The following is a 25873-nucleotide window of genomic DNA, read 5'->3' as shown; positions in this document are numbered from 1 at the left end:
GGCTCCACTGTAGTCAGTGGGATTTTTGCCACTGACTTCAATGTGAACAGGATTTGCCCCAAAAGTTCTGGAAGGATAAAATTCTTCATGCATTTAGGCATCAGCAAACCATTACCTGATACGGACTGGGAGAAACTATCGCTATGGGCAATTTATTCCAGAACAGCCTGTTGCAGGATTTCTTGCACTTTCCTCTGAGGCATCTGGTGATGGGCCCTGTTGCAGGCAAAATATTGGGCTAGATCAGTGGTTTTCAACCCCTGGGGGTCTGCAGACTCTGTCTAAGATTTCCAAAAGAGACCATACCTCCATTCAAAAATTTTTAGGGGTCTGCAAATGAAAAAAGGTTGAAAACCATTGGGCTAGAATAGATGACCAATCTGATCCAGTATGACAACTCTGATAGTTTTCCAGTGAGATCACATTAGGTCATCTTTTCCTTCCTGCCTCAGGAAAAAGGGAGCCAAAAAGTAGCAAAAGTCCATAGGAGAGGAAGATCTATAAGAAGCCTACACTCTCAGATCTAACCCCTTTAAAAAGTATTACTGTTTAAACTAACTGCAACAAAATAGCCTGATTCATTTAAAAGACATCAGGGCTTCTTCATGAATATGGCTATGGAAAACTCAGTTTTTTAATATTTCTGGTCATTCTCAGGCTTCTAAGTGCACGTTCTCTTGCTGAACTGGACCTACCAGAGTAATAACAATTTTAAGCTGTAGTAATGAATATAGTGGACTAATTAGAACTTTTTGAATATGTGACATTCTATGAACCTACTGAAAAGAATCTCTTTAATGTATCGTACCAGCCAGGGCTGAGCAGTGCTGTTTCATATCCTGTCTCTTTCTATAGCACTACAATTCCCACTCCTTGTCAAAACCCCCAACACAGGTGAGTGCATTTCCAATTTCCTCACAAGACGACAGAACAATCGATTTACCCCTATGTATTTTTTACTGCTGCTATTTATTTTCCAATTTGAGGTTAGGATTCGAAGTTGATGTTCTGTTTTCCCTATAATTTCCAACATGTATACCCTGTCAACTGAATGAGCAACATTACCCAAATGTATCGCCACCAAGCACAAGCCTGGAGTTCTGGCTTTTTATTGTATTACATTATTGACATGGTTACAGGGAACTTTTCATACAAGTTAGAGGTACCTCCTGTGGCATTTTAAGCTTCTTGTTCTCCTTTTTTATTTCTCTGTGTGCGCCTCATATTTGTGCACTAATCCTGCGTTTGGAGGAAAACCTTCATACTCACACAGAAGCCCACTGACTTCAACAGGTCTCTGTCCAGTTTAAGTGTCTGCCCACACAGATCCAACTGAAGGATCAGGGTTATAGCCCTGATCACATGCTTGGGCTTTGGCATTATTGAGAGTACCATACAGACCTAACTTCTTGGTATTTCTGATATTTTAAAATTGAAAACCCTCTCAAATCAGCCCCCAAATTCCAATAAATTGAAAAGACATTGAACTAACAGGTCCCACTGATAGTCAGGGGAAATGTATAAGCAAGTCAGCATTCTGCCCTGCAACCAGACTTCGCTAGCTCCATTGCACTCTCTCTCTTGTTTTTAGCGTTAATGACTCATTTTTCCTCCCTAAAGAACTATTTTTTAAAACTGGAAACTAGTTTGCATGAAGGAGTCTTCTGGCAGAATAAACAAGAGATTGCTCTGCAGACTCTATACTTCCCAGAAAAGTGCTCACACAAATTCCGTAGAAGCAATGAAAGTTTCAGCACATACAGGCTGTGTTGTCATGATCATTTATTATTTGCATTATGAGGCAAGATCGGGGCCCCACAGGGCTAGTTGTTGTGCAAACACAGAGAAAGACACAGCCCCTGCCCCAAAGAGCTTACACTCTAAATAGACAGTCAAAAGGTATAAGGAAGGAAATACTATTATTCCCATTTTATCGATGGGGGAACTGAGGCACAGAGAGTTTAATAGACTTGCCCAAGGTCACCCAGGAATTCTGTGCAGAGCCAGGAATTACACCTGCATCTCCTGATTCCCAATCCAACGCTTTAATCACAAAACCAGCCTTCCTCTAGTTATTATGTAACAATGATTAAACAATTAAGATTGGAAGTCAGGAGATTCAAAATTTAAACCCTATTCTATGAACTACCAGTCTGACCTTGGAGCAACATCAACTTCAAAATTACACTTCTGCCTGAAAATATTTTACCTACAACTGTCACAAACTACACCTTCCATAAAATCACTGTAACTAAAAGATTAGAGAAAAAATATTTTTAGTTTCTTTATTTCACACATTTGGCGGCAGTCTGTTTTCACTGTTTGTTCTGTCAGTTACGCATGTGAGCAAACCCACAACGGGATACTGAACAAGGCTTCATCAAAAACCATAGGAACACAGGACTAGAAGGGACCTCCAAGATCATCGAGTCCAGTCCCAGCTATCACAGTAACCCTGTCATATAAAAACCAGTTGTTTATCCCCACTACTCCTGTGGGGGAAGCTATTCAAGAATCTTACTTCTCTAATAGTTAGAATTCTTCTTATAATGTCCAGGGGGGATAGCTCAGTGGTTTGAGTATTGGCCTACCAAACCCAGCGTTGTGAGTTCAATCCTTGAGGGGGCGATTTAGGGATCTAGGGCAAAAATCTGTCTGGGGATTGGCCCTGCTTTGAGGAGAGGGTTAGACTAGATGACCTCCTGAGGTCCCTTCCAACCCTGATATTCTATGATTCATAGCCCATCTGTGTTGGTGCCAGCATTGTCCTTTAGCTTACACACCTCATCTCCCTCCTTTGTATTTAACACCCCCACCCCAAATGTACAATTCTGGCATTGGCCACTGTAAGAAGACAAGATACTGGGCTAGATGAACCTTTGGTCTGATCCAGTATGGCAGTTCTTATGTTCTTAATCAGATCGCCTCTCAGCCTACAATTTGCCAGACTAAATAAGCTAAGCTCTTTTAGTTTCCTCTCAAAAAATAGGCTCTGCAAACCCCTGATCATCCTAGTAGCCCTTCTTGCACCTGTTCCAGGCTTGAATTCATCTTTCTTAAACATGGGTGACCAGAACTGTACACAGTATTCCAGATGAGGTCTGACCAGTGCCTTATAAAGTAGTATTAATACTTCCCTATCTCTACTGGAAATAACTTACCTAATACACCATAGGAAACACTTCAGCATCTTCTGTTAACTTATTTTAGCCAACCATACAAGAGCAAAAATGTTAGGGCCTCTGAGGTTTTTGAGTTGAACTGTGTAACTGTTATGTACTTATTTATATATGGTCTCCCTCACTGCAGCATCTGAAAGCCACTCAAACATTAACAGATGTATCCTCATATACCCCTCTCCTGGAAGGTAGGGAAATATTATCCCCTTTATGCACACTAAGTGACTTGCCCTAGGTCATCCAGGAAATCCATGGCAGAGCCACATCTTGGGCCAGGTCCTTATCCTCATAGACACTTAACCTAACTATCTGACTCTTATTTCTGCAAAGCTGGGGCCTCAACCTGCTTGCACTGAACTCTATGTATGTTTTGCCACTGAGTTCAGCTGGAGCAAGATTGGGTCCCCTGGCTGCATACGAAGAACAGGCTGTCTCGAGATTTCTAGTACTTCCCACTTCCAGGCAAATACTTTGACTATAGTCTGTCTCGAGTACTTCAGCTTTTCCACTCCTGAATGAAACCTGGAAGCACAGGATACATCTACACTGCAGTTAAAATCCCATGGCTGGCTTGGAGTCACAGAGCTCTGGCTAATGGGCTGTTTAAGTGTGGTGTAGATGTTCAGGCTTGAGCTGGAGCCGAGGCTCTAGGATGCTGTGAGGTGAGAGGGTCCCAGGGCTCGGGCTACAACTCAAGCCCGAACATCTACATTGCAATTAAACAGCCCCTTAGCCCAAGCCCCACAAGCCCGAGTCAGCTGGCTCGGGCCAGCCGCGGGTATCTAACTACAGTGTAGACGTACCCACAGAGGCCCAGGAAAATGAAAAACAATGAAGAGAAAAAGGTCCTTGCTGTTTTATTTTGGTGACAGATTTAGAGTTGTTGTTGAATGGAACTAGCTTGCCCATCATTGCCCATAATGCACCTTGAGGCACATCAGAGAATCACGAGTGCTTTTTCTTTGGGGTACAAAAGAAATCTCGCAAATATTGTACAGAAAATGTCTTGTCACTTTGCCTTTACTAGTCTCCCATCAAAGACAGCAGTATAAACCTATATGATCAACTAGCAATCATTTCTAAAGCCTGTTGCTGATTGAGTATGCATTATTTAATGAGCACTTCACTGATGTATCTTTTCTTTTGGATCTACAAAACAATCCAACCTTTGATGTTCAGCTGGCTTCTATTAATACCTTCTGCTGCTGGTGTTGTTCTTTATGCATTTGACACAATTATGCCAGATCTTATCATTTCTTCAGATAGATTACAACAAAATTGTAACATTGGTTTTCACTGACAAAATTGAATACTAATGAGCACGACTTTTGCTGACACCTAGCATTTCCAATTAGCTTTTCAAGATAGTTGTTTAAATTTGACAGCCGGGGGAAAAATAAGTTTTGAAAATGGAGGTAAAACATCAGCAATTATCTATTTTTTTAACCAAAATAGTCAATTTTTTGCATGGTAGGAAAGAGAAATATACCAGATTAAGATTTAGTTGGTGTTGGTACTGCTCTGAGCAGGGGATTGGACTAGATGACCTCCTGAGCATAGGCACCAACTCCATGGGTGCTCTGGGCCTTGAGCACACATGGGAAAAAATTAGAGGGTGCTCCGCACCCACCAACAGCCAAGCTCCCCCCTCCTCACCTCCTTCACCCCACCCCCCCAGCACGCCGCGTTCCCGCTCCTCACCTTCCCTCCCAATGCTTCCCGCCACCTAATAGCTGTTTGGCGGTGCTTATAACTTTCTGGGAGGAAGTGAGAGGAGTGAGTACACAGTGCGCTCAGGGGAGGAGGTGGAGAAGAGGTGGGGCAGGGACTTGGGGGAAGGGGATGGAATGGGGGCAGGGACTTTGGGAAGGGGTAGAATGGGGGCCGGGTGAGGGCGGTGCAGGGGCGGGGGGTGTTGAGCACCCACCGAGAACAGGGAAAGTCAGCGCCTATGCTCCTGAGATCTCTTCCAACCCTAATATTCTCTGATTCTAAAATGGAGGTGTGGGATGGAGGGGATTTTCAATGGTATTTATGTTTCTTTATAAGCTACAAATTCCAGCCTTACACTAGCATCTTCACTGGTGGTCCCATGCAAATCTTCCATGTGATCCATCACATATTGATAATTTAACTGAGATCAAAGTCACAACTCATCATACTGAGATTTAGTTCTGAAACCCCCATTTATGTTAATTGAATGTAGGTGGCTAAATGGCTCCTTAGCAAGAAGAGAATATGGAGGAATGCGATTGTTTCTGAGGGAATATTGTACAGTTGCATAGCTTACTTTAGTCCCTTTGGAGCCATATTCAGCAAAGAAAGGCGGTGTTTAGATTGGTATCTGGAAAGTGCTAGTATTAAAATGAGGGCTTGGAATGTTAACCAAAGCCCAAATGCAGTTTGGATCCAAAGCCAAACCACCAAGATGGCTGAAGCAGCAGAACAGATGTCATTGCAAAATTTCCTGCTCTTCTTCCCAGCCCCTCACAGACCCTGCCACAACTCCAAAAAGGGAAAAAAATAGTCTCCTTAGTTCTCTTCACCCAGGCACCCACAATTAAAAAGTTGGACAAGTTCAGACTGGAAATAAGGCATACATTTTTAACGGTGAGAGCGATTAATCAGTGGAACAATTTACCAAGGGTCGTGGTGGATTCTTCATCACTGACTATTTTTAAATTAAGGTTGGATGTTTCTCTAAAACAGAGGTGGGCAAACTACGGCCTGTGGGCCACATCCGGCCTGAGGGACCCTCCTGCCCAGCCCTTGACCTCCCGGTTGGGGAGGCTAGCCCCCGGTCCCTCCCCCGCAGCCTCAGCGCGCCGTGCTGCCAGCGCTCTGGGCAGCAGGGCGCGAGCTCCTGCCCGGCAGCACGGCTGCAAGAGCCACCAGGGATGTAGTGTATTAAATTGCTCCCTGTAGGAATATGCTACTTACGGAGCACCAGGATTGGCAGCGGTAAGTAGTAGCACATTCCTATGGGGAGCAATTTAATACATTACACCCAGGTAGGGAAGGCTGTGACTCCCCAGCCCCCTATCCGCCCCTTCCAATTCCTGCTCCCTGACTGCCCCCTTCAGAACTCCCGACCCATCCAACCCCCCCACCCACTCCTTGTCCCTGACCGCCCCCTCCCAGGACCCCCCGCCCTAACCTCCCCCCGCAGGATCCCACCACCTATCCAACCTCCCCTGCTCCCCGTCCCAACTGTCCCAACCCCTATCCACACCCCCGACCCCTGACAGGCCCCCCAGGACTGCCACGCCTATCCAACCGCCCCTGTTCCCTGTCCCCTTATCCAACCTCCCCACCCCTTACCATGCTGCTCAGAGCACCAGGATTTGCAGCCGTAAGTAGTACACCATAAGTAGCACATTCTTACAGGGAGCAATTTAATACACGACCGGCCCTCCATACAGTTTCGGAACCCCAATGTGTTTGCCCACCTCTGCTCTAAAAGATCTGCTCTAGGAATTATTTTAGGGATGTTCTCTGGCCTGTGTTATACAGGAGGTCAGACTAAATGATCACAGTGGTCCCTTCTGGCTTGGGAATCTATAAAACCTTGGGGGTTGGGGACCCTCAGGCCTCCAACTATTTTCTGGGATTTCAGGAGCACTGGCTAGCTGCTCTCCCTTTACTTCGCACCAGAGGAGGTGGGAGAGCTGTCAAATCGGGTCAGAGCCGCAGCAGGACTTCTGGAATCTCTAGTATAGCCCCTGGAGGCAGAGGCTGCAGGAAGGAGAGCAAGTGTGTCACATGAAATCTGGTCTGAATTCCCAGCTCTGACACTGACTGTTGTGTAAACTCAGGTGAATAATTTAATGTCTCTGTGCCTCAGCTCCCTATCTATAGGAGTAGGTGAGGAGACGCATTGAGTCATATTTGTGAGATGCTCTTACCCTGCAGCAATGATGAGAGGAGGGGGGTCTTCCCCGCAGATGACCAGATATTAATAGGGGAGGAGGACAGTTGCACAGCCCTCGCAGCTACCCTGAAGGTAGAAGGCACCAGTGGTGGTGAAGGCTGGTCAACTGGTACCAACAAAGACTTCAGGGATGGAGAAAGATTACTTCACTCCTCCCTAAGGCTTTTAATAGTGAATGGCAAAGCCAGGGCAGCAGGGCAGGTTCTAAGGGCAAGGCAATGAAATGCTTCAAAACCCAGAAGACAGCACTAGAGACTGAAGTGTTCACGAAGCCCACTGGGTGATCTGCAAACACATCAAAAGCAGCATGTGTGTCTCCTTGTTTGAGCTTCAAGGCTTACATGTGTTTAACGTTAGTAGCCTAAGAAATTAAGTGCTTGGGGATCAATACAACACAATGAGCTAGAAATGGCTCCAGTCACAGTTACTATAAAAGACAAATGGAAGCACCGTCAGACAGATTGTTTGTTTAAACATCTGTCAGTAGAGAAATGGCAGAACATTTACCATACTCAAATGGAGCACAATCCATGTCAACTTAACGAAAGATCTTTGAAGTTTCCAGTATCTCTTATAATAGACATTTAAGGGTCAAGTTCTGCTCTGAAATGCACAAGGGCAACCCAGGGAAGAATTCTGATTCAGCGTGGGTGAAAAATAATTCAATCAATTCTTCAACATAAAAATATTTATTTATTTATGTTTGTATTACATTAGTGCGGAGAGGTTCCAATCAGTTCAGAGCACCATTGTGCTAGACGCTGTACTACCACATACTAAAATACCATTTCTCTTCCTAAGAGCTTATAATTTTGGTTTAAGATAAGACAGACCAGTAAGGTAAAAGCAATCAACCTGGGCACAGGTGGAAAGGGAGATCAGGGTAACAGTAATATGAGCTATTTTAATACACTAGTTGTGTGCACAGATTATTAGTACAGTGTATTTTTTTATTGGCTTGTAAGTTAACATGGCCAAATAAATACACCACCAGTAGCAACCATAGCTGTATGATGTATGGTAAAGTAAGTTTTAATGAGGGATTTGCAGGAGGACAAGGAAGTGGCTTTACAATTTTTTTTTCTTTTGTAAAAGAGCTTGATTTTAGAAGAACATATGTAAACCAATAGCCTATAGATAACAATATTAATCTATGAAGCATTTTCTGTAAAACCTCAAGTACTATACTTCAGCACCCGTGATGCTAAGGTATTTCTAAGGATTTACATCTGCTTTTATTCTTATTAAGACACAGATCCTGGAAGTCCATTTTAATAGTGTGTCCATGGCTTTTGGCTGCATTGACAGCTTGAAAGCACTTTTCACGAGAGCTGCTAAGACAGCTTTTTGAAATCAGAAGGATTTGTGACATGCTGCAGGTTTCAAAGTTCTTCTGTGAGAATCCATAACTGTCAAAACTGATATGCATGATACATAGTCATAGATCAGATCCAGCAAGAACAATTTCATGGAATTCTATGACCTGGTATTATCATCCAAAATTCTCCCTCTCATTTTTATCCTGGCACTCCCAGGCTAGTCTGTATATATTATTTTAATGTCCTCCACATGCCTCTGCAAGTTTCTTTTAATTTTAGATATTTCATCATTACAGACTGCAGTGCATTTCACATTTATATTCCATGAGCAAGCTGTTCCATAAGCTGTATGAATCCTAATCAGACCTTTAATTTTAGGTGTCCAGCCAAATAAACAGATATAGTATTTTTGGAAATTTCTAAAAAATATGCGGCTCTGTTTTCTTTCTTGCAGAACTGAAAAGAGGGTTCTATGCTGTATCTTCTAATAGAACCACGGCTGATTGAAATTCCCTGTCCCAGTTTCTAATATGGTTATTTTAATTTATAACTGCCTTGTTACATTATTTGAAGTGTATATATGTAAGTGTGCCCTTTAGTATGGAACTCTGATTGTGCTTTTAAGTTCTGCATGATGGATTACCTTGTTGTTCTGTAACCTAATACCAGTGATGGCTATGTAGGGCACCATTGTAAATTAGATTTTGTCATCTGGGATGATACGCTGTTTCGTTGAAAATATTTTATTACGTTACAATGTCTGACTAAGAAGAGAGCATTTTCTAGTGGTTAGCATACAGAACTGAGCATTGAGATTCTTGGCTCCTTCACCGACATGCTAAATGATCTTGGACAATTCACTTGACATTCCTTGCAAAAAAAGCTATCAGAAATGGAAATCCCCTATGTCTGTTAGGTCAACTTGCTTATTTCATTCAGCTGTTAGTACTGGATTGTTCCCTAAGGTATATATTTTGTGTGGCTTTGTCCAGTTTGGTTCTGATTGCACCTAATGAAGGTGGGGCTTCCACTACTGCCCTTGAGAGACTATTCAACAATTCATTCGATTTCACTCTTTTGTTCCATTTGGGCTATCCTGCCAACAACAGCTCTCATGATAACATACTAAGTCAATGCTCTTTTGATTACAGTTAAGATTGCATTTTACCCCTCTTGGTAAATGGGACAATTTTCATGGTGAAAAACAGCAACTTTCAAGGGGCAACATTGAATTTCATAAACATTTATTTTAAAGGCCAGCTTCAACCAACTACTTCTTCATAAAGTGCTAGAAATACTTCTGCACAGACCCAAAGAAAGAATTGGCATTATGTTTCAGGCCTGTTGGACAAAACCGTTACCTACCTGTACTGTAACTGCTCTTCTTTGAGATGTGGGTGAAGACATTATTCCACTTAGGTGTGCGCATGCCCAGCACACCAAAGCTGGAGAACTTTAAGACAGTGCTGCCCTGATCCCTCCCTCCCACCCCCTGGCTCAATTCCTCCACGCTGAACTTTGAGAGTAGAGATTCTGATTCAGAGGCGATGGAGCGTGGGTCATGGAATACACATCTGCACCCCCATCTCAAAGAACAACAGGTAGTAGCCATTTTTTCTTCTTCCAGTGGTTGAAGATGTGTATTCCACTCAAGTGACTCATAAGCGGTACTCAGAGGAGGTGGGGCTCGGACTCTACTTAAACTATGAAAGTTTGCATCTGACTTAGACACAGTGGTAATAGCAACAACACAGGGTAATGAACAAAAAGACATCCAACGTATGAAGTCGCTGTTCACCTGCCTCTGAGCACGGTTTAGGCAAGGCTACTGGTAAGTTTGTTACTTGGTTAAGGTGACATTGGGAAATCACTTTCAACAAAAATTTTGGATGTGACTGCATATATGGGGCCTTGCATATATGTGACTGCATATAGGGTCTGCATATATGGGGCTTTGCCAGTAAGGCCTGCAGCTCACTTACTCTCCTTGCAGATGTTAAAGCAACAAGGAAGACTGTCTTCTGGCACAGGAGCTGATGGAGAACAAGTCACCAGGGGCTCAAACGGAAGCTAACACAGTATTATGGCCACACAAGGGAACTGGTTCTTTCACCAGCAGGTGGAGATGAGTAATTTCCTCTTAGAAATCTTGCTCCCATGGAGTTCAAAAAAATTGACTTCCCTTGGATCAGAAGATGGAACTCTGAAATCACAGCTAAGTGGACCTTCAAGGACCTGAGAGATAGACCAGAGGATTGAAGGTATAGTAGATACTCAAAAATTTCCTGAATGAGGGCTGGCTTTGGTTGAATACCCCAGACTAGTAACCAAATCAAGAACTGATTCCACTTGGCAGAATAGGTAGCTCTAGTGGAGAATTTTCTACTATTGAGTAGCATTTGTCTAACAGCTTCCAAACAGTATGCCTCCTACTCATCAAGCCATGCAGCATCCGCGCCATGAGGTGCACTCTGCTCAGCACTGGATACAAAACTCGACTATGGTGCTGAGTCAGTAGATCAGGAGAAAGAGAAAGAGATATGGGAGATCGAACCGACGGACTGAATAGGTCATAGAACCAAGCTGGTGCAATGAGATTTTGTTTGGCATGATCCAACTTTGGTTTGAGAATAAGATGAGGAATGAGTGTTATGGGGGAAAGGCATACATCAGAGCTGATCCCCTATTAAGAGGGAAAGTGTCGGTTAAGGAGCCTGGACTGAGACCCGCTCAAAAGGCAAACAGCTGTCTCTCGTTGAAAACAGGCTGGTAGTCTAGATGCCCCATTCTGTGAAGATGGACCTGAACACACTGGTCTTCAGAGACCACTCCTGATTCTGGGACAAATTTCCAGTGAGGTGATCAGCTAAGTAATTCTGAATCCCTGGTAAGTGAGGGGCTGCAGGAATGATGCTCTCCTTGATGCAGAACTGTCAAAACTTTATTGGCTCCTGAAAAAGCTGGTTGAGGTGAGCTCCTCCCTGCTTGTTCACATAATACATCGCAGTGGTGTTGTCAGTGAGTATATGAACCGCTGTGACACTGATGTGATCCTGAAACACTCGGCAAGCTCAAAGCTCCAGGATGTTGATATGAAAGGAAGCCTCCTATTACAAACACAAGACCTGAATTTTCAATGTCACTAGATGTGCTTCCCAACCTATTATGTAAGCATGGTGACTACAGTCCTGATTGGTGGAGGACAAGCAAAGAGAACACGCTGACACACATTGCTTAGAATTGCCCAGTATTGCAGAGTCTCCAGGATGGCTGAAGACAAGCCTGTTCAACAATTGACAACTCAGGTGACAGACCAGCTTCAACCACACTTGAAGAGGAAGAAGGTGCAATCTCACATGCTGGACTAGGTAAGTACATGCAGCCATATGACCTAGTAACTTCAGGTATATGCAGAGAAGGTTGAGATTGGAGTGCCAGACACAGGTGATGAACTACTTGAAATCATTCGTTCAGCAGAAATGCTCTTGAACTCCTAGGGCCTAGTAGGGCCCCAATGAAGTGGGTTTTGAGATGGTATTAATATAGACTTTCCTTTGTTCAAAATCAGGCCCAGATGATCGAAGAGACATGGTGTGAATTGGACATGGTTGAGGACTTGTTCTTTGGATTTGCCTCTAACTAACCAATTATTCAGGAATGGGAAGACACGAATTCCTCTTTTTCTGAGATATGCTGCTACACAGACACACATTTGGTAAATACCCATGGAGCAGAGGACAGGCCAAAGGGAAGCACGTTGTACTGATAATGCTGATTTGCCACTAGAAATGTCAGAAACCTCTTGTATCTTGGGAAAACTGTGACAGGGAAGTAAGTGTCCCGAGATTGAGGGTTGCAAACCAGTCATTGTCATTCAATGCAGGGAGAATGGTTGCTAGGGTAACCACGTGGAACCTCGTGTATTTGATGTACTTGTTGAGACTGCAGAGATCAAGGACAGGTCTCATCCCTTCCTTGGACTTGGGGATCAGGAAGTACCAGGAGTTCAGGGCATGGCAGGGGAAGAGACAGATTGGATGATCCATGGTTGCACCTATCCTCCTGTCTTCCCCATGACAGAAGAACTGGGTGAGGACTTGTGTACACTGCTCCAATCACTTGGCTACAGAAGCCTATGCAGGGAATCTTTTCCTCCACCTCTGCTCATTTGCCCAGGTCCCTGTCTGTCTGCATCAGCTGGCTGCTAGGCTTCGGATTTGCCCCATAATGTTTCATTGAAACAGGACAGATTTGGCGTTACAGAAGGGCTACCTTTTCCCCCTTGTTCCTAACAAGCAAACCAAACCAGACTAATTACATATAGCAGACTGCAGCTCAGTATTGATTCAGATGTCATTGCAATGGAAAATATAGGAGAACAGCAGCATGAAAAATTAATGATGCAGAATCTATGATATAATGCTGGAAACAAATATACCTCCAGGATTTATATTCTCACTGCAGATCAAAGGCCCTGTTGGATTAGAAGCAACAACAGATGATTCACTTACTCCTGTGAAAGAGGTCTTCCTCACTTGATATCTGCTCAGCACTTCTGCCTGGAACTAAGCAAGACTGACAGGCATGAATTCAGGCAAGCAAAAAAAAGCTAATTAGAGGAGTCAGTCCAGTTTAGTTCCAGGTGCCATCACTTAACCAGCATTCTGCAACTGAAAAACCCAGCTAGCTGGGACACGTACTAGTGATGAACTAATTCAATGCCAGCCATATGGAGGAATTAAGCAGGCATGTCCTACTCCTGTGCAGTAGCTTTTGTGATTCAACTCTTCAATATATATAAGAACTCCCGTTTTACTCTTATCCACACTGCAGTTTCTATACAGTGCCATCAATTACAGGGAGCTGTTCACCTGCATTAATGTTCATTGCTTGAGGGCTTCTACAAAACCTTAACCTGCCACTGGCTGATGTATGTTGCTTTTTTTTCTAGCATAAGAATTTCAGTGAATTTGAGATTCCTTCTTGGAATTACTACAGCTTCCATCACCATCATTTATTTGTTTAGCACTGACTTCATGCTCAGTGCTGTACAAGGCACAACAATAAAAACCGTCCCTTCCCCAAAGAGTTTACATTTGGAAAGATTCTGTAGAAATGCAAGAGGGAAGAATTTAGGGTTACCATCCGTCCGGGTTTCCCCGGACATGTCCAGGTTTTTCAGCTTTAAATGGCCATCCGGGGGGGATTTCTAATCAAGTAGAAATGTCCGGATTTCCCCCTTCCCCTCATGCAGAGTGCGGTGCGGCTGATTGGACGCCTGGCCTGATTGAAAGCCGCTCGCAGCCACTAGGGCTTCTAGCAGCCAGAGTCCATCCCCCGCTCCCTCCTCCCCCACAGAGCAGCGCGGTAGTGTTTGAGTCCACCTGGAGCCTGCAGCTCTCCCTCTGCCTGGTGAGCGGGGGGAACAGGGCAGGCGGCGGGGGGGGGTGTAGAGGCTGCAGGGGCAGGGCAGGCAGGGGGCGCAGAGGCTGCAGGGTGCAGGGGATGCAGGGCAAGTGGGGAACAGGGGGCACAGACGCTGCAGGGGTGGGGGGGTGCAGAGGCTGCAGGGCAAGGAGGAGCAGGGCAGGCAGGGGCATAGAGGCTACAGGGCGAGTGGGGAGCAGGGGGCACAGAGGCTGCAGGGGCGGGGGGGTGCAGAGGCTGCAGGGCGAGTGGGGAGCAGGGGGCACAGAGGCTGCAGGGGCAGGAGGGTGCAGAGGCTGCAGGGTGAGGCGTAGCAGGGCAGGCAAGGGCATAGAGGCTGCAGGGACTGCAGGGCGAGTGGGGAGCAGGGAAGCACTTAGCAACCCCCAACCAAGATCAGAGCAGGAGGGAGGAGGGGGAATACGGGGTGCTCAGAGGAGGGGGCAGAGTTGGGGCAGGGACTTTGGGGAAGGGGTTGGAATGGGGGCGGAGAAGGGGTGGGGTTGGGGTGGAGTTGGGCCAGGGCCTGGAGTGTCCTCTTTTTTAAATGTTTGAATATGGTAACCCTAATGAATTTTGACCATCCTGTGGATTTGTAATAAACTCCAGAGCAAAAAAAAGTATTTAGCTGCTAGGGACAGACATAATCCCCTTCCACATCTTTCATGCAATTTAAAAAGGCAGTGGAAACAGCAAAGAACAGACAGGGCTGGGAGCACCAGCATAAATGTTCAGTCTAGAACGAGTAGTATAATCAGAGGAAGAGAGAACATTTGGATTATAATTCCTGGCCACAGGGCTCCACCGAATTGCTCCCCTAGCATCTGATATGTGACTGTAGCATGAATATCTGTTTGGATAGACAGTTATGAATTCTCACAGAAGAAACCTGAAAATAGCAGCATGTCAGAAATCCATCTGATTTCAAAATGGGAGTTGAACAACTCTTGTGAAAAGTGCTTTCAACTTGTTGAGGCACATTTTGCCAGTACTATTTCTAAGCAAACTAATTATAGAAGCCCTATTGCTTGTGCCTTAGCCAGAAGAGCAGTAGCCATACACATTCTTAGTAATACCTTAGGGCAAACATTTCAAACCTGTGTGCATGTGAATGTAGTCACCTAAATCCCTATTTAAGTACCTAGATAAAAGTGGCCAATTTCCACTGCATTCTTTGGGCACTTTTATTCCAGTGCCTAAATGTGAATTTGAGCTGTGGTGACACACTCGCTCCTAAAGGTGGTTCCCTAGGCCAAAGCTGAAACAAGTTGACAGGGAAGCCTGGCCTGCTGCAGCTCATATTACACCTGTCCTGTGGATAAATAGAGGGCTTTAGGCTGGTCAGTCTCACATCTTTCAAGATCAATGAATTCACCAAGGGGGAAATTTACCCGTGCTGATGATTCTCAAGAGGGCTATGTACCATCGAAGCCTTGTGTGAGATCTCTGCACAAGACTGAATTTCACCGTAAAAACTTAAAGCTACAAACTGAGAGAGAGAGAGAGAGAAGAGTCCAATCAGATCAATTTATAGGGGCTTCTATAGGGGCCAGACAGAATAGCACTTGAATCTAGAGAGAAGGAAGGTAGAGAGCGATGGGTCATGGGTACCAATATCTGTGGGATGAAGGGAAGAAGAATTCCTGAAAGACAGGCATAAATTAAATAAGGCAAAGACGTCACAAATGAACAGATTATCCCATGATACTTTTAGTGCCATCTACCATCAACCTCCCCACATCTCTAGAAAACCGCATCTCGATAGTTTGACGGAAATACAGATGATCAATTTAAACCCAGCTAGCAACGTACTGTTACTAGCTGTAGGATGGTGGTGTGACACTTGAGAAAGGGTGAAGGCTACAGGGGGAGTGATGAAAGGGATTGATTCTCTATTGCCCGGCACCTGGTGCAGTCATTTACACCTCTGGAAAGTGAACACAACACACTACCATTTTGATTTAGCACTGCTTTGCATTTACTTTGCCCAGGCAGAAATGATCACACAGGATGCAGGACGATAAAAAATCAGGCCCATTAAGTCACCTGTATTTAAGTAATATCTTCTCAGCTGAGACTTATTACAGCGTCCAATGACGTTAACGAGAGTCCTTCTATTGACTCCCCTGGGTGTTGGACTTGTGGCTGATTTTTACACCAGTCTGGTAGCACACACTGAGATATTTTTATCCGTTAGTGGATTTTTCATTTTCGAATAGTGGAGGAAGAGTGGTTGAGAAACATTTGTTTCAACGGGTCAGAAGTGAAATACATCTGCACTTTGGCTTTGTAACTCAAGAAGCTTTTCTCAGCTATGGTATTTTTTGTTATCGAGCTAGCTCCACTGGTGCGCATGGCACTTTGCAGATGAGTAAGACGCTCCTATAAACGGATATTATGGACCATGCCCTAAGGAGTTTTTAATCTAAAACAGACAGGTAACATAACAGGAAAAGACAAAAGAAAAGTTGGGCAAAGGGAAATTGCTCCTGGGAGAGGATTTTTACAAAGAATGCAGATCATTTAGTTTGTTTCTGTTTCAGGTCTCTCTCTCTCTCTCTCTTTAATATAATTAGGCACACAAGACAGAGTAAGAGATGACAGCATTGTAGCTGACATTAGTGACTGAAAGCTCCCCCAGGAGGAATGTGAAGAAAGGGATTTTAAAAAAATAGCCACAAAATGGTTAAACCACTGGAGCCAGATCCTCCACTCCTATTGCCCTGAAGCAGCACACACCAGCTGGAAAGCTGTCCTAAAGGGGGAGACAACCCTCCTCTCAACACAGGAATTCTCAGCTGGGGCAAGGCCAGTGCAGCTGGCTTCATGTCACCTGTCCCTTCCAACCCGTGTAAGAGAAAAGGAAGGAAGGAGGTGGGCAGGAGGGGATGGTGATCTGACAGATCCCTGGCCTGCATAACAATAGGCCCCAGCTCATCAGGGCTGGGTTTAGGGGCAGGCAATGAGGCTGTCCGTCCTAGGCACCAAATCATCACATTCAGGGCTGCCAAACCTGCGGTTATTTGTCTAGTTTTTTTGCATGCACCTTTGGGAGAGTGACTTGATGAGTGGGGGTGGGTGGGTAGAATTAAAAACACCCCTCCCCCCCAGGGGGGAGAAAACACTTAATGGAGGGCCTACAGCTGACACAGCTTAGAACAGATCTGAGTCAGTCCAAGGGCTTTTGGCTTCCAGCAGGCCAGGATTGGGGAGCAGAAATGAGGCTCACAGCTAGCCATCTTCTCCCAGCCCTTCACTGCTCTCAGCTGTACCACGTATAAACTCAGCACAGCTGAAAACTGAGCCCAGGGAGTTTACGAAGACTGGGAAGACTCAAGTGAAATAAACAATCAAATAGTCTGTTCTCCTCTTAATGTGTGAGAGACTGGGTATAACTCTCAGAAACTTACCAACCTTTTTCAAAGAGAAAAAATAGGCCCTTTGGTTTTGGAGTTTGGATTGCTTCCCTATGAGAAGGCATTATGTCCACTGGGAAGCAGATGACCATTACACACTGGGGCAGTTTAAGTAGTTTTGGAATACTGAATAATGAGCACAGAATGTTTTTTTCCATCTTCTTTATCCTGACCTTTTTTTTCTGGGCATCTATGCCACGATATGTTACTGATTTGTTTTCTGTATATTGGAGAGTCTACATTAGTGCATCTCAATACCTGATTATGTACTTGAATTTTTTTAAAACAAAACAACATTGTGTTTAAAAGTCTAAAATTATTTTGCTTGGCAAGGAAAAGAGCAAAAATAACAATAACCTAGAGGTATATAAAATGCACAGTATATATAAAAGCTTCGGCTTAACTCACCCCAGAATACAAGGACAAAAAATACAACTAAATTAGAAGATAACGTATTTAGAAGGGGCAAAAAGAAATACTGTTTTAATGCAACACGTAATTAATTTAATGCAACACGCTGTTGCAGGAGGCTCTTGATGTAAATATCTTTGCAAGATTCATAATGGGGTTAGACACTTACATATACAAGAATATCTGCAGTTACACTAGTCAGGACAAGGGCTACCAATCCTAATGCATTAAACGCCCGATTCCATTCTTACTGAAGTCAACGGAAGAACGTCCCATTGGCATCAGTGTTGCAGGATCAGGCCCTAAATGATCACCAGTGAAGAGAGGAAGAGATTTTGTTTCACAATGTCAAGTATCAGGGGGTAGCCGTGTTAGTCTGTATCTACAAAAACAACAAGGAGTCTGGTGGCACCTTAAAGACTAACAGATTTATTTGGTCATAAGCTTTCGTGGGTAAAAACCTCACTTCTTCAGATGCATCATCTTTAAGGTGCCACCAGACTCCTTGTTGTCCCACAATGCATCTTAAACAATTGGGGAGGTATGATATGAAATTTGTTCATTTCTCCATGAAGGATTCATTATAGGCTGTTGGTAAAGGCAAGATATTGAACTGAATGGAGGATAAGTCTGAGTTTTGGTATGGCTATGTTCCTTTTTCTAAGATGCAAATTAATTGCCCATGGTGGAATCCCCATTGATGAAGGTTTTGGACAAACACCTCTCAGGGATAGTCTCGGTCCTGGACACCTGTCTCAGTGCAGAGGGCTGGCTTTGATGACCATCATATAAATCTAAAGTAACTGGTAGTATTACACTATGATTCCAGGAGTGAATGGCAGGTAACTACAGTGATCGACCCCAGCAGAAAATCTATTGAAGAAAGGAAGATACACTCATGACATAGGAAATGGCCCAAGCACAATTCAGGTTGCCTTGTCTTTCAGATTAGAAGAGTGCAGTTTTTGTTATGCTTTGAACAGCTCACTTTGTACTGAAATAAAAATTAAACAGTTAAGTAACAGGGAAAAAACCCTTCTTTTGTTCTATTCTTCAGTTTTTCTAAAGGCAGTTCCTTGTTAATGAAAATGTCTTTATACATATGGCATTATAGGTACTGATTGGAAGCCCAATGAAATAGATACAGCATTGCCAAAGTTAATATACTGCAAACAGTTCTGTCAGCATCAGAAATCATCCTCAAACAATCTTACCAGCCAGAACTATTGAGTCTGTGCTATCCTTTTATGCTAGAAAGAGTGCTATCATGGTATAATCTTTTATTTTTCCAACAGAAAATAAAAGTAGTAAAACTGTTTAAACTGTGTTTGCTTTTGTTATAAGATGACTGAACTCTTTACAAGCTTTCCTCTTTCAGTGTTCCCATTCTTGTGTTAAAGGTCCACACCAGTACCTTATTGTTTATACCTTATAAGAAGTGCCACATTTTTACTTCTTGAAGCAGCCATCTGATATTTATCAGCACAAAAGGTACGCATCGCACAGGAAGCCAATAGAATGAGGCTCACAAAGTCATTTCACTCAGGTCACCAAAAAAAGTTTCTTCTTATAAGACAGCAAGATGTTCCCAAGAAAACTGACAGCAGATTCTTCACATCTTGGGAACAGTAGGGCCTGATTCTCCTTCCACCCACACCAGTGGAAATCAGAAGGAATGCCACTAAAGTCAATGGAGTTACATCAGTGTGAACACCCCACATTTCCACTAGTCAGGAGTCCAAAGCTCTCTTTCAAACCCAAACCTCACATGTGCTAGTACAATCCACACCACAATGGCCACAAGGTCAACATACTGAAGGCATCCAATGGTACACATGGCAGATGGATTTCAGAGCAGCAGCCGTGTTAGTCTGTATCTGCAAAAAGAAGAACAGGAGTACTTGTGGCACCTTAGAGACTAACAAATTTATTAGAGCATAAGCTTTCGTGGACTACAGCCCACTTCTTCGGATGCATATGGGCTGTAGTCCACGAAAGCTTATGCTCTAATAAATTTGTTAGTCTCTAAGGTGCCACAAGTACTCCTGTTCTTCTTTTTATGGCAGATGGAGGCGAGAGAAGGGTGTGTCAGTATGTGCAGTGAGAAGAGGAATCTCTTTCTAATCATTTTTCACATGTGGGAAAACCCCTGCATCATTATTGCTAGGTTCTTTGTGCAGTAACTTCTAGGTCTGCAGCTGCGTCAAAGCTGACTTTTCTGGTGAAGCAGAAGACAAGTGTCATTCCTGTGTCTCCTACAAGCCGCAGTGCTGAAGAGAGGACTTCGATGCAAGCAGTGGCAGCTGCTAACATTTCTTTGTCATGAACCACAGCAGTGCATGTAAGGCTCCTTCAGTGTTTTGGAAGCCATCTTCCAGTAATGCCACATACTGAACATTTTGACAGCTAGCCTGTGAGAATATTTCTTGAGAGGAAAACAAGTGTGGTTCCCCTGGCCGCTTTTCAAGATTAATTTTCTGTGTAAAAGCCCATTTGAACGTGCAGTAGCACAAATGCCTCTAGCAGATAACAAATCCTTAGAACCGGCTACAAACACTTTCTCCCGGAAGGTACGATTTCAACACGAGAGGTGTTAAGTTCTCCTGACAACGCTATCAAAAACATTCAGGGCTTCCTCCTCCTGCTCTACTGCACAGAAAGCCTATCAGCCTGCAAGCAAACGTTAAAACAGGCTTTTTATAAAAGCAAAAACATCACGGCTTCATTGCCTGCTTAACAGAACCTGTGGCTGCCCCCTTTTAATTGTGCCTTCGGAGAGACGGTGACAGTTGGCACTTTAAAAGCTTAGATATTGGATTTGCACCAGGAAATGAGGACGGGGACTCTTGCTCTAAGGAAGGACACGCCTAAGGTGGCAGGAGGTATGAGCTGACATAGTTGAGATTGCACAAGCTCTCGCCGTGTGGAAACCTGCAAGGGCCATGAAGAGACCATGATAATTTTGGGAACAAAGCACTCCATGAGGGCTCCCTTTTTCACCCCTGCAGATTAGGGTCCTTGTCTACATTTGTCCATTTCATGAGCCATTGTGGGCCAAATTCGGGTGCAAATCCAGAGTAGCTCTGTGGAAGCTGCTGTGTACACATAGCTCATCTCTACACAGGTCTGTCAATACATGTTAGCCTTAAACTGCCATGGCCCTGCTACCCCAGAGGATGATGTCCCCTTCTGAGTCTGCCAAAATAATTACAGTATTGCAAATCTGGAGACACTCCATGGAAGCAGAAACCTCTCATGAAGCAGGGATGTTTCACCTAAAGTATATTGGAAGACTAGTATAGAGAAGTTTGCCCTACAACTGACACCAGGAGAATCAAATCCAGGATCTCAAGTCGCAATTGACAAAGTACTCGTTTTCTATATTTCAAATAATCAGCAGTTTGAACTAAATCTATTTATCTTCCTACTATAGAATATTAATAAATTACATATATTTGTTAATATTAAGAACAACCCCTGTACAGGTGCTATTGCTAAATCAACGCCTTTTAGAAACATGCAGGACTGAACAATAGAAGGGACTTGAGGAAGGACTGGAGTGGAGCAGGGCAGAGCCAGCACGAAACTGCAGCAAGGGAGGTCTAGGTTGGACATTAGGAAAAAGTTCCTAACTGTCAGGGTGGTTAAACACTGGAATAAATTGCCTAGGGAGGTTGTGGAATCTCCATCTCTGGAGATATTTAAGAGTAGGTTAGATAAATGTCTATCAGGGATGGTCTAGACCGTATTTGGTCCTGCCATGCAGGCAGGGGACTGGACTCGATGACCTCTCAAGGTCCCTTCCAGTCCTAGAATCTATGAAAGGAGACAATTTATACTAGATAAGTGGGAAACAAAGCTTTGGTGACATTGCCTATGGAATATTTTCTATTATTAAATATTTACACTGCAGTAGTACTGAGGGGATCATGGCTTCATTGCATTGTTCTCAACAAACATATGTTTTGATATTATGCACATGAGCAATGGTATGTGCAGACACAAAATGCCAGTGTATCCCCATGCATCGAACAAGTGCATTGAACATGTACACGCTGGGTGTGTGCTGATGGACAGGCATAACCTAGAATGCCCACTTTTGAAAAGTTGGGGCCACAACATTCAGAGATGAGTTAGGATTTTAATAGTGTGAGGACAATATACCATAAACGCTCCAGACACAGATCTGCTATGTTGGTTGTAAGAAATCAGCCAGTGAAGAATGGCTCTAAGAGAAAAGGGGGTAATTGGCACAATATCTATTAATAATTATTTTTCAAAATTACAACAGTATGTGTTTGTATAAACTCATTTCCATGCTTGTGCTATCTTACCAGTTGTTGCCCCTTTGGACCCCATCCAGCGTACTGAAGCTTTGCATTACTAACTTCGGGTGGATACAAACTCTGGGGGTCCCTGCAAAAAAGACAAACAAAGATTTCAGCCTCTAGAGTTTCATCCTTTAAACTTGTGCAGTCCCTACTCTGAAGTTCCATTACATTCACTTGCGTCCGTTTCTTTGGCTAGAACCTGCCAGCACTTACTACTGGATTTCAATGACTCCTTAACATGTAGTCAGCACTACTTCTGGTAACAAGTGTGGGTAGGATCAGCTGACAAATACCTCTTCTCACTAATACAAGACTGAAATACATTAGTTCTACTAATGACTAGCCTAAGCCTTAAGTATTAGTCAAGGGAAGGCAAACAAAATACACCTCTACCCTGATATAACGCGACCCAATATAACACAAATTCGGATATAACGCGGTAAAGCAGTGCTCTGTGGGGGCGGAGCTGCGCTCTCTGGTGGATCAAAGCAAGTTCGATATAACGCGGTTTCACCTATAACTCAGTAAGATTTTTTGGCTCCCGAGGACAGCGTTATATTGAGTTAGAGGTGTAATTGTATTTATCAACACTTGTGATATCTACAAATGACAAACAATAATTACAGTTCTGAAACACACTGCCATGAGATAATATAATTTCATCTTCTTCACCCCATGGCTTTTCTGCCTGATAATTTCGTTTTGAACATGATGGCAGGGAACTTTGGCATCTCTATTACTAGCGCATACACTTGGCTTTCAGAGGAAAAGCTGTTATTAATAATACTGAATCTCAATCTGTTAAAAATAAAATTGAAATGCTTTTCCTGTTCCTTCATCCGTTACCTTTGTTTTAGAGAACACCACCAGTGAACATGGCAAATGCAATCAAAAATAGTGCGCTTCTGTAAATGTCAGTGCTGCATAATGTCATCTTGTCACATCATAGGCATCATGCTGTCTCCCATTGTTTTGATGGTGCTTATACTCAATGCAAATAATTATTTTTGATATTTTGAAGCGCTATTACAACCCTTTTTATTTATATAACAAGTCTATAAATAAGAATATTAATAAAGCTTTCATATAGTGTTATTCACAGTAGCTCTCAAAGTGCTTTTCAAAGGAGGTCAGTATCATTACTGCCATTTTATAGATGGGAAAACTGAGGCACAGAGCAGAGGAGTGACTTGCCTAAGGTCACACAGTAGCCCAGTGGTAGAGGTGGGAATAGAAGCCAGGTGTCCTTAGTCTCAATTCAGTGCTCTACCACTAGACCATACTGCCTCTCTTCTTTCACTTGTATGACTTTTATTCCTTCCGTAAGCACATTGTTTTATCTTGCCTCTTTTACAATACAATGAAATGAAAGGCAATAATTAGACACCACCAGTTAAATCCAATTATGTCTAAAAATGTGTGCCCTTTTCCCTTTTAGCCTGGAAAACACAGTAAGTTCACATGCATTATATTTTGTGGCTGATGCTATATATAAGGGCCTGATCTTGCTCTTTGTAATTAGCCAAAAACTTCCTTTCCTCTCTGGGTGTTCTCTCAGTGGAACGTTTGCAGTACTGGGGCCTAGAGATACTGGCAACAAACAAAGATATGTACAGCTAGGTTCTGCCTGTTCTTGCATGGGTGTACAAATGAGGGTAGAGTGAGCCCTTCCCTTGCGCACCTGTCCAGAGGACAGCTAAAACCAGGGGCTTTCACAGTGCAAGAAATGCAGGACCCGCAAATGGGGCATGATAGAATGTGGCTGTAACCAAGGCCGTAGTCTTGCCCTTTGCCACATGCACTGGTGGCCTAGTGCTTGAGGAAGCACATAGAATCATAGAATCGTAGGACTGGAAGGGACCTCGAGAGGTCATCTAGTCCAGTCCCCTGCACTCATGGCAAGACTAAGTATTATCTAGACCATCCCTGACAGGTGTTTGTCTAACCTGCTCTTAAAAATCTCCAGTGATGGAGATTCCACAAACTCCCTAGGCAATTTTTTCCAGAGTTTAACTATCCTGACAGTAAGGAAGTTTCTCCTAAGTCCAATCTAAACCTCCCTTGCTGCAATTTAAGCCCATTGTTTCTTGTCCTATCCTCAGTGGTTAAGGAGAACATTTTTCTCTCCTCCTTGTAACATCCTTTTATGTACTTGAAAACTGTTATCATGTCCTCTCTCAGTCTTCTCTTCTCCGGACTAAACAAACCATGATTTTTAAATCTTGCCTCATAGGTCATGTTTTCTAGAACTTTAATAATTTTTATTGCTCTTTGGACTTTCTCCAATTTGTCCACATCTTGCCTGAAATGTGGCGCCCAGAACTGGACACAATACTCCAGTTGAGGCCTAATGAGTGTGGAGTAGAGCAGAAGAATTACTTCTCGTGTCTTGCTTACAACACTCCTGATAATACATCGCAGAATGTTTGCTTTTTTTCCCCAACAGTGTTACATTGTTGACTCATATTTAGCTTGTTATTCACTCTTCCCCCCAGATCCCTTTCCATAGTACTCCTTCCTAGGCAGTCATTCCCCATTTTATATGTGTGCAACTGATTGTTCCTTCCTAAGTGGAGTACTTTGAATTTGTTCTCATTGAATTTCATCCTATTTACTTCAGACCTTTTCTCCAGTTTGTTCAGATCATTTTGAATTTTAATCCTATCCTCCAAAGCACTTGCAACCCCTCCCAGCTTGGTACCATCCACAAACTTTATAAGTGTACTCTCTGTGCCATTATCTAAATCCTGGGTCTCTTGAGGCCCCTTCCAGTCCTACGATTCAATGGTTGATGAAGATACTGAACAGAACCGGATGCAGAACTGATCCCTGCCAGATCCCACTTGAGATGCCCTTCCAGCTTGACTGTGAACCACTGATAACTACTCCCCAGGAACGGTTTTCCAACCAATTATGCACCCAGCTTATAGTAGCTTCATCTAGGTTGTATTTCCCTAGTTAGTTTATGAGAAGGTCATGTGAGACAGTACGAAAAGCCTTACTGAAGTCAAGATACAGGCAGTCCTTGACTTTACGACGTTCGACTTATGACAAACAGGACTTACGACATTTCTGAATCGGAGTGGATTGCGGTCCCGAGTTACGATGTTTCGACTTACGACGCAATTTTCAGGAACCAATTGTGTTGTAATTCCAAGGACTGCCCGTATACCACATCTACCGCTTCCCCCTATCCACAAAGCTTGTTACACTGTCAAAGAAAGCTATTAATCCACTGCACTCATTTTTAAAAGGTGCATAACATTTGCTGCTCCGGCATAGCATGCATTACCCCAGTGGCATTCGTACGGCCTGTGTCCTCCAAAGACATAATGTCTCCTGGAGCTGCTTCAGGAGCAGTACAAATTCTGCTTCCATCCCACAAGGTTTGGTTGTAAAGGGCTTATTGTAGTCGTTAGTTGCTTTTGAAAGATATGAGCTGGGGAGCAAGTAAATGACTCACTCTATCCTGAGTGCTCTCTGTTCCCATTAAAATCAGTCACAAAGCTCCCAGTCACCACAATGGAACAACTTCACAGCTGTTTATGATTAATTCTAGGGTTACATGTACTTTATGCCTAAGCCACTAGCCGGCCATTTCTGTCAAAATTCCAGCAATGTGGTTAGTCATTTTGGTTACCTCAACAGCGAGTAGCCTCTTTGTGTGGCAGAAATGTAGCAGGCTGATAAATTATGAGAAATTGTATTGTGATTTACTGAGAGGAAAAACACACTTCAACTACTTGTTACACAAATTATTTAGGCCAATTTTTCACCTGTGCCAATAAGACAAGTAAAATATTATAATACTGAAATATTCCCCTCAAATGAACAGATTGGACAAACTACAAGAATTCAA

General features: G+C 43.5%; 1 protein-coding gene across 5 annotated transcripts in view; it reads right to left on the bottom strand.

The window, feature by feature from the left end:
* The window catches only part of DPP6 (dipeptidyl peptidase like 6), a 784761-nt gene that overhangs the window by 152445 nt on the left and 606443 nt on the right, over positions 1–25873 (bottom strand). For all 5 annotated transcript variants that reach the window (XM_034759984.1, XM_034759986.1, XM_034759987.1 and 2 more), the window contains one exon: positions 22018–22099. In XM_034759984.1, the coding sequence (XP_034615875.1) occupies positions 22018–22099 (82 nt within the window). The remainder of the gene's footprint in view (positions 1–22017; positions 22100–25873) is intronic.

Source organism: Trachemys scripta, chromosome 2, assembly GCF_013100865.1.
Source record: "Trachemys scripta elegans isolate TJP31775 chromosome 2, CAS_Tse_1.0, whole genome shotgun sequence".
Lineage (NCBI taxonomy): Eukaryota > Metazoa > Chordata > Testudines > Emydidae > Trachemys > Trachemys scripta.
The sequence above is the reverse complement of the archived record's forward strand: the minus strand, read 5'-3'. Positions and strand labels throughout refer to the sequence as shown.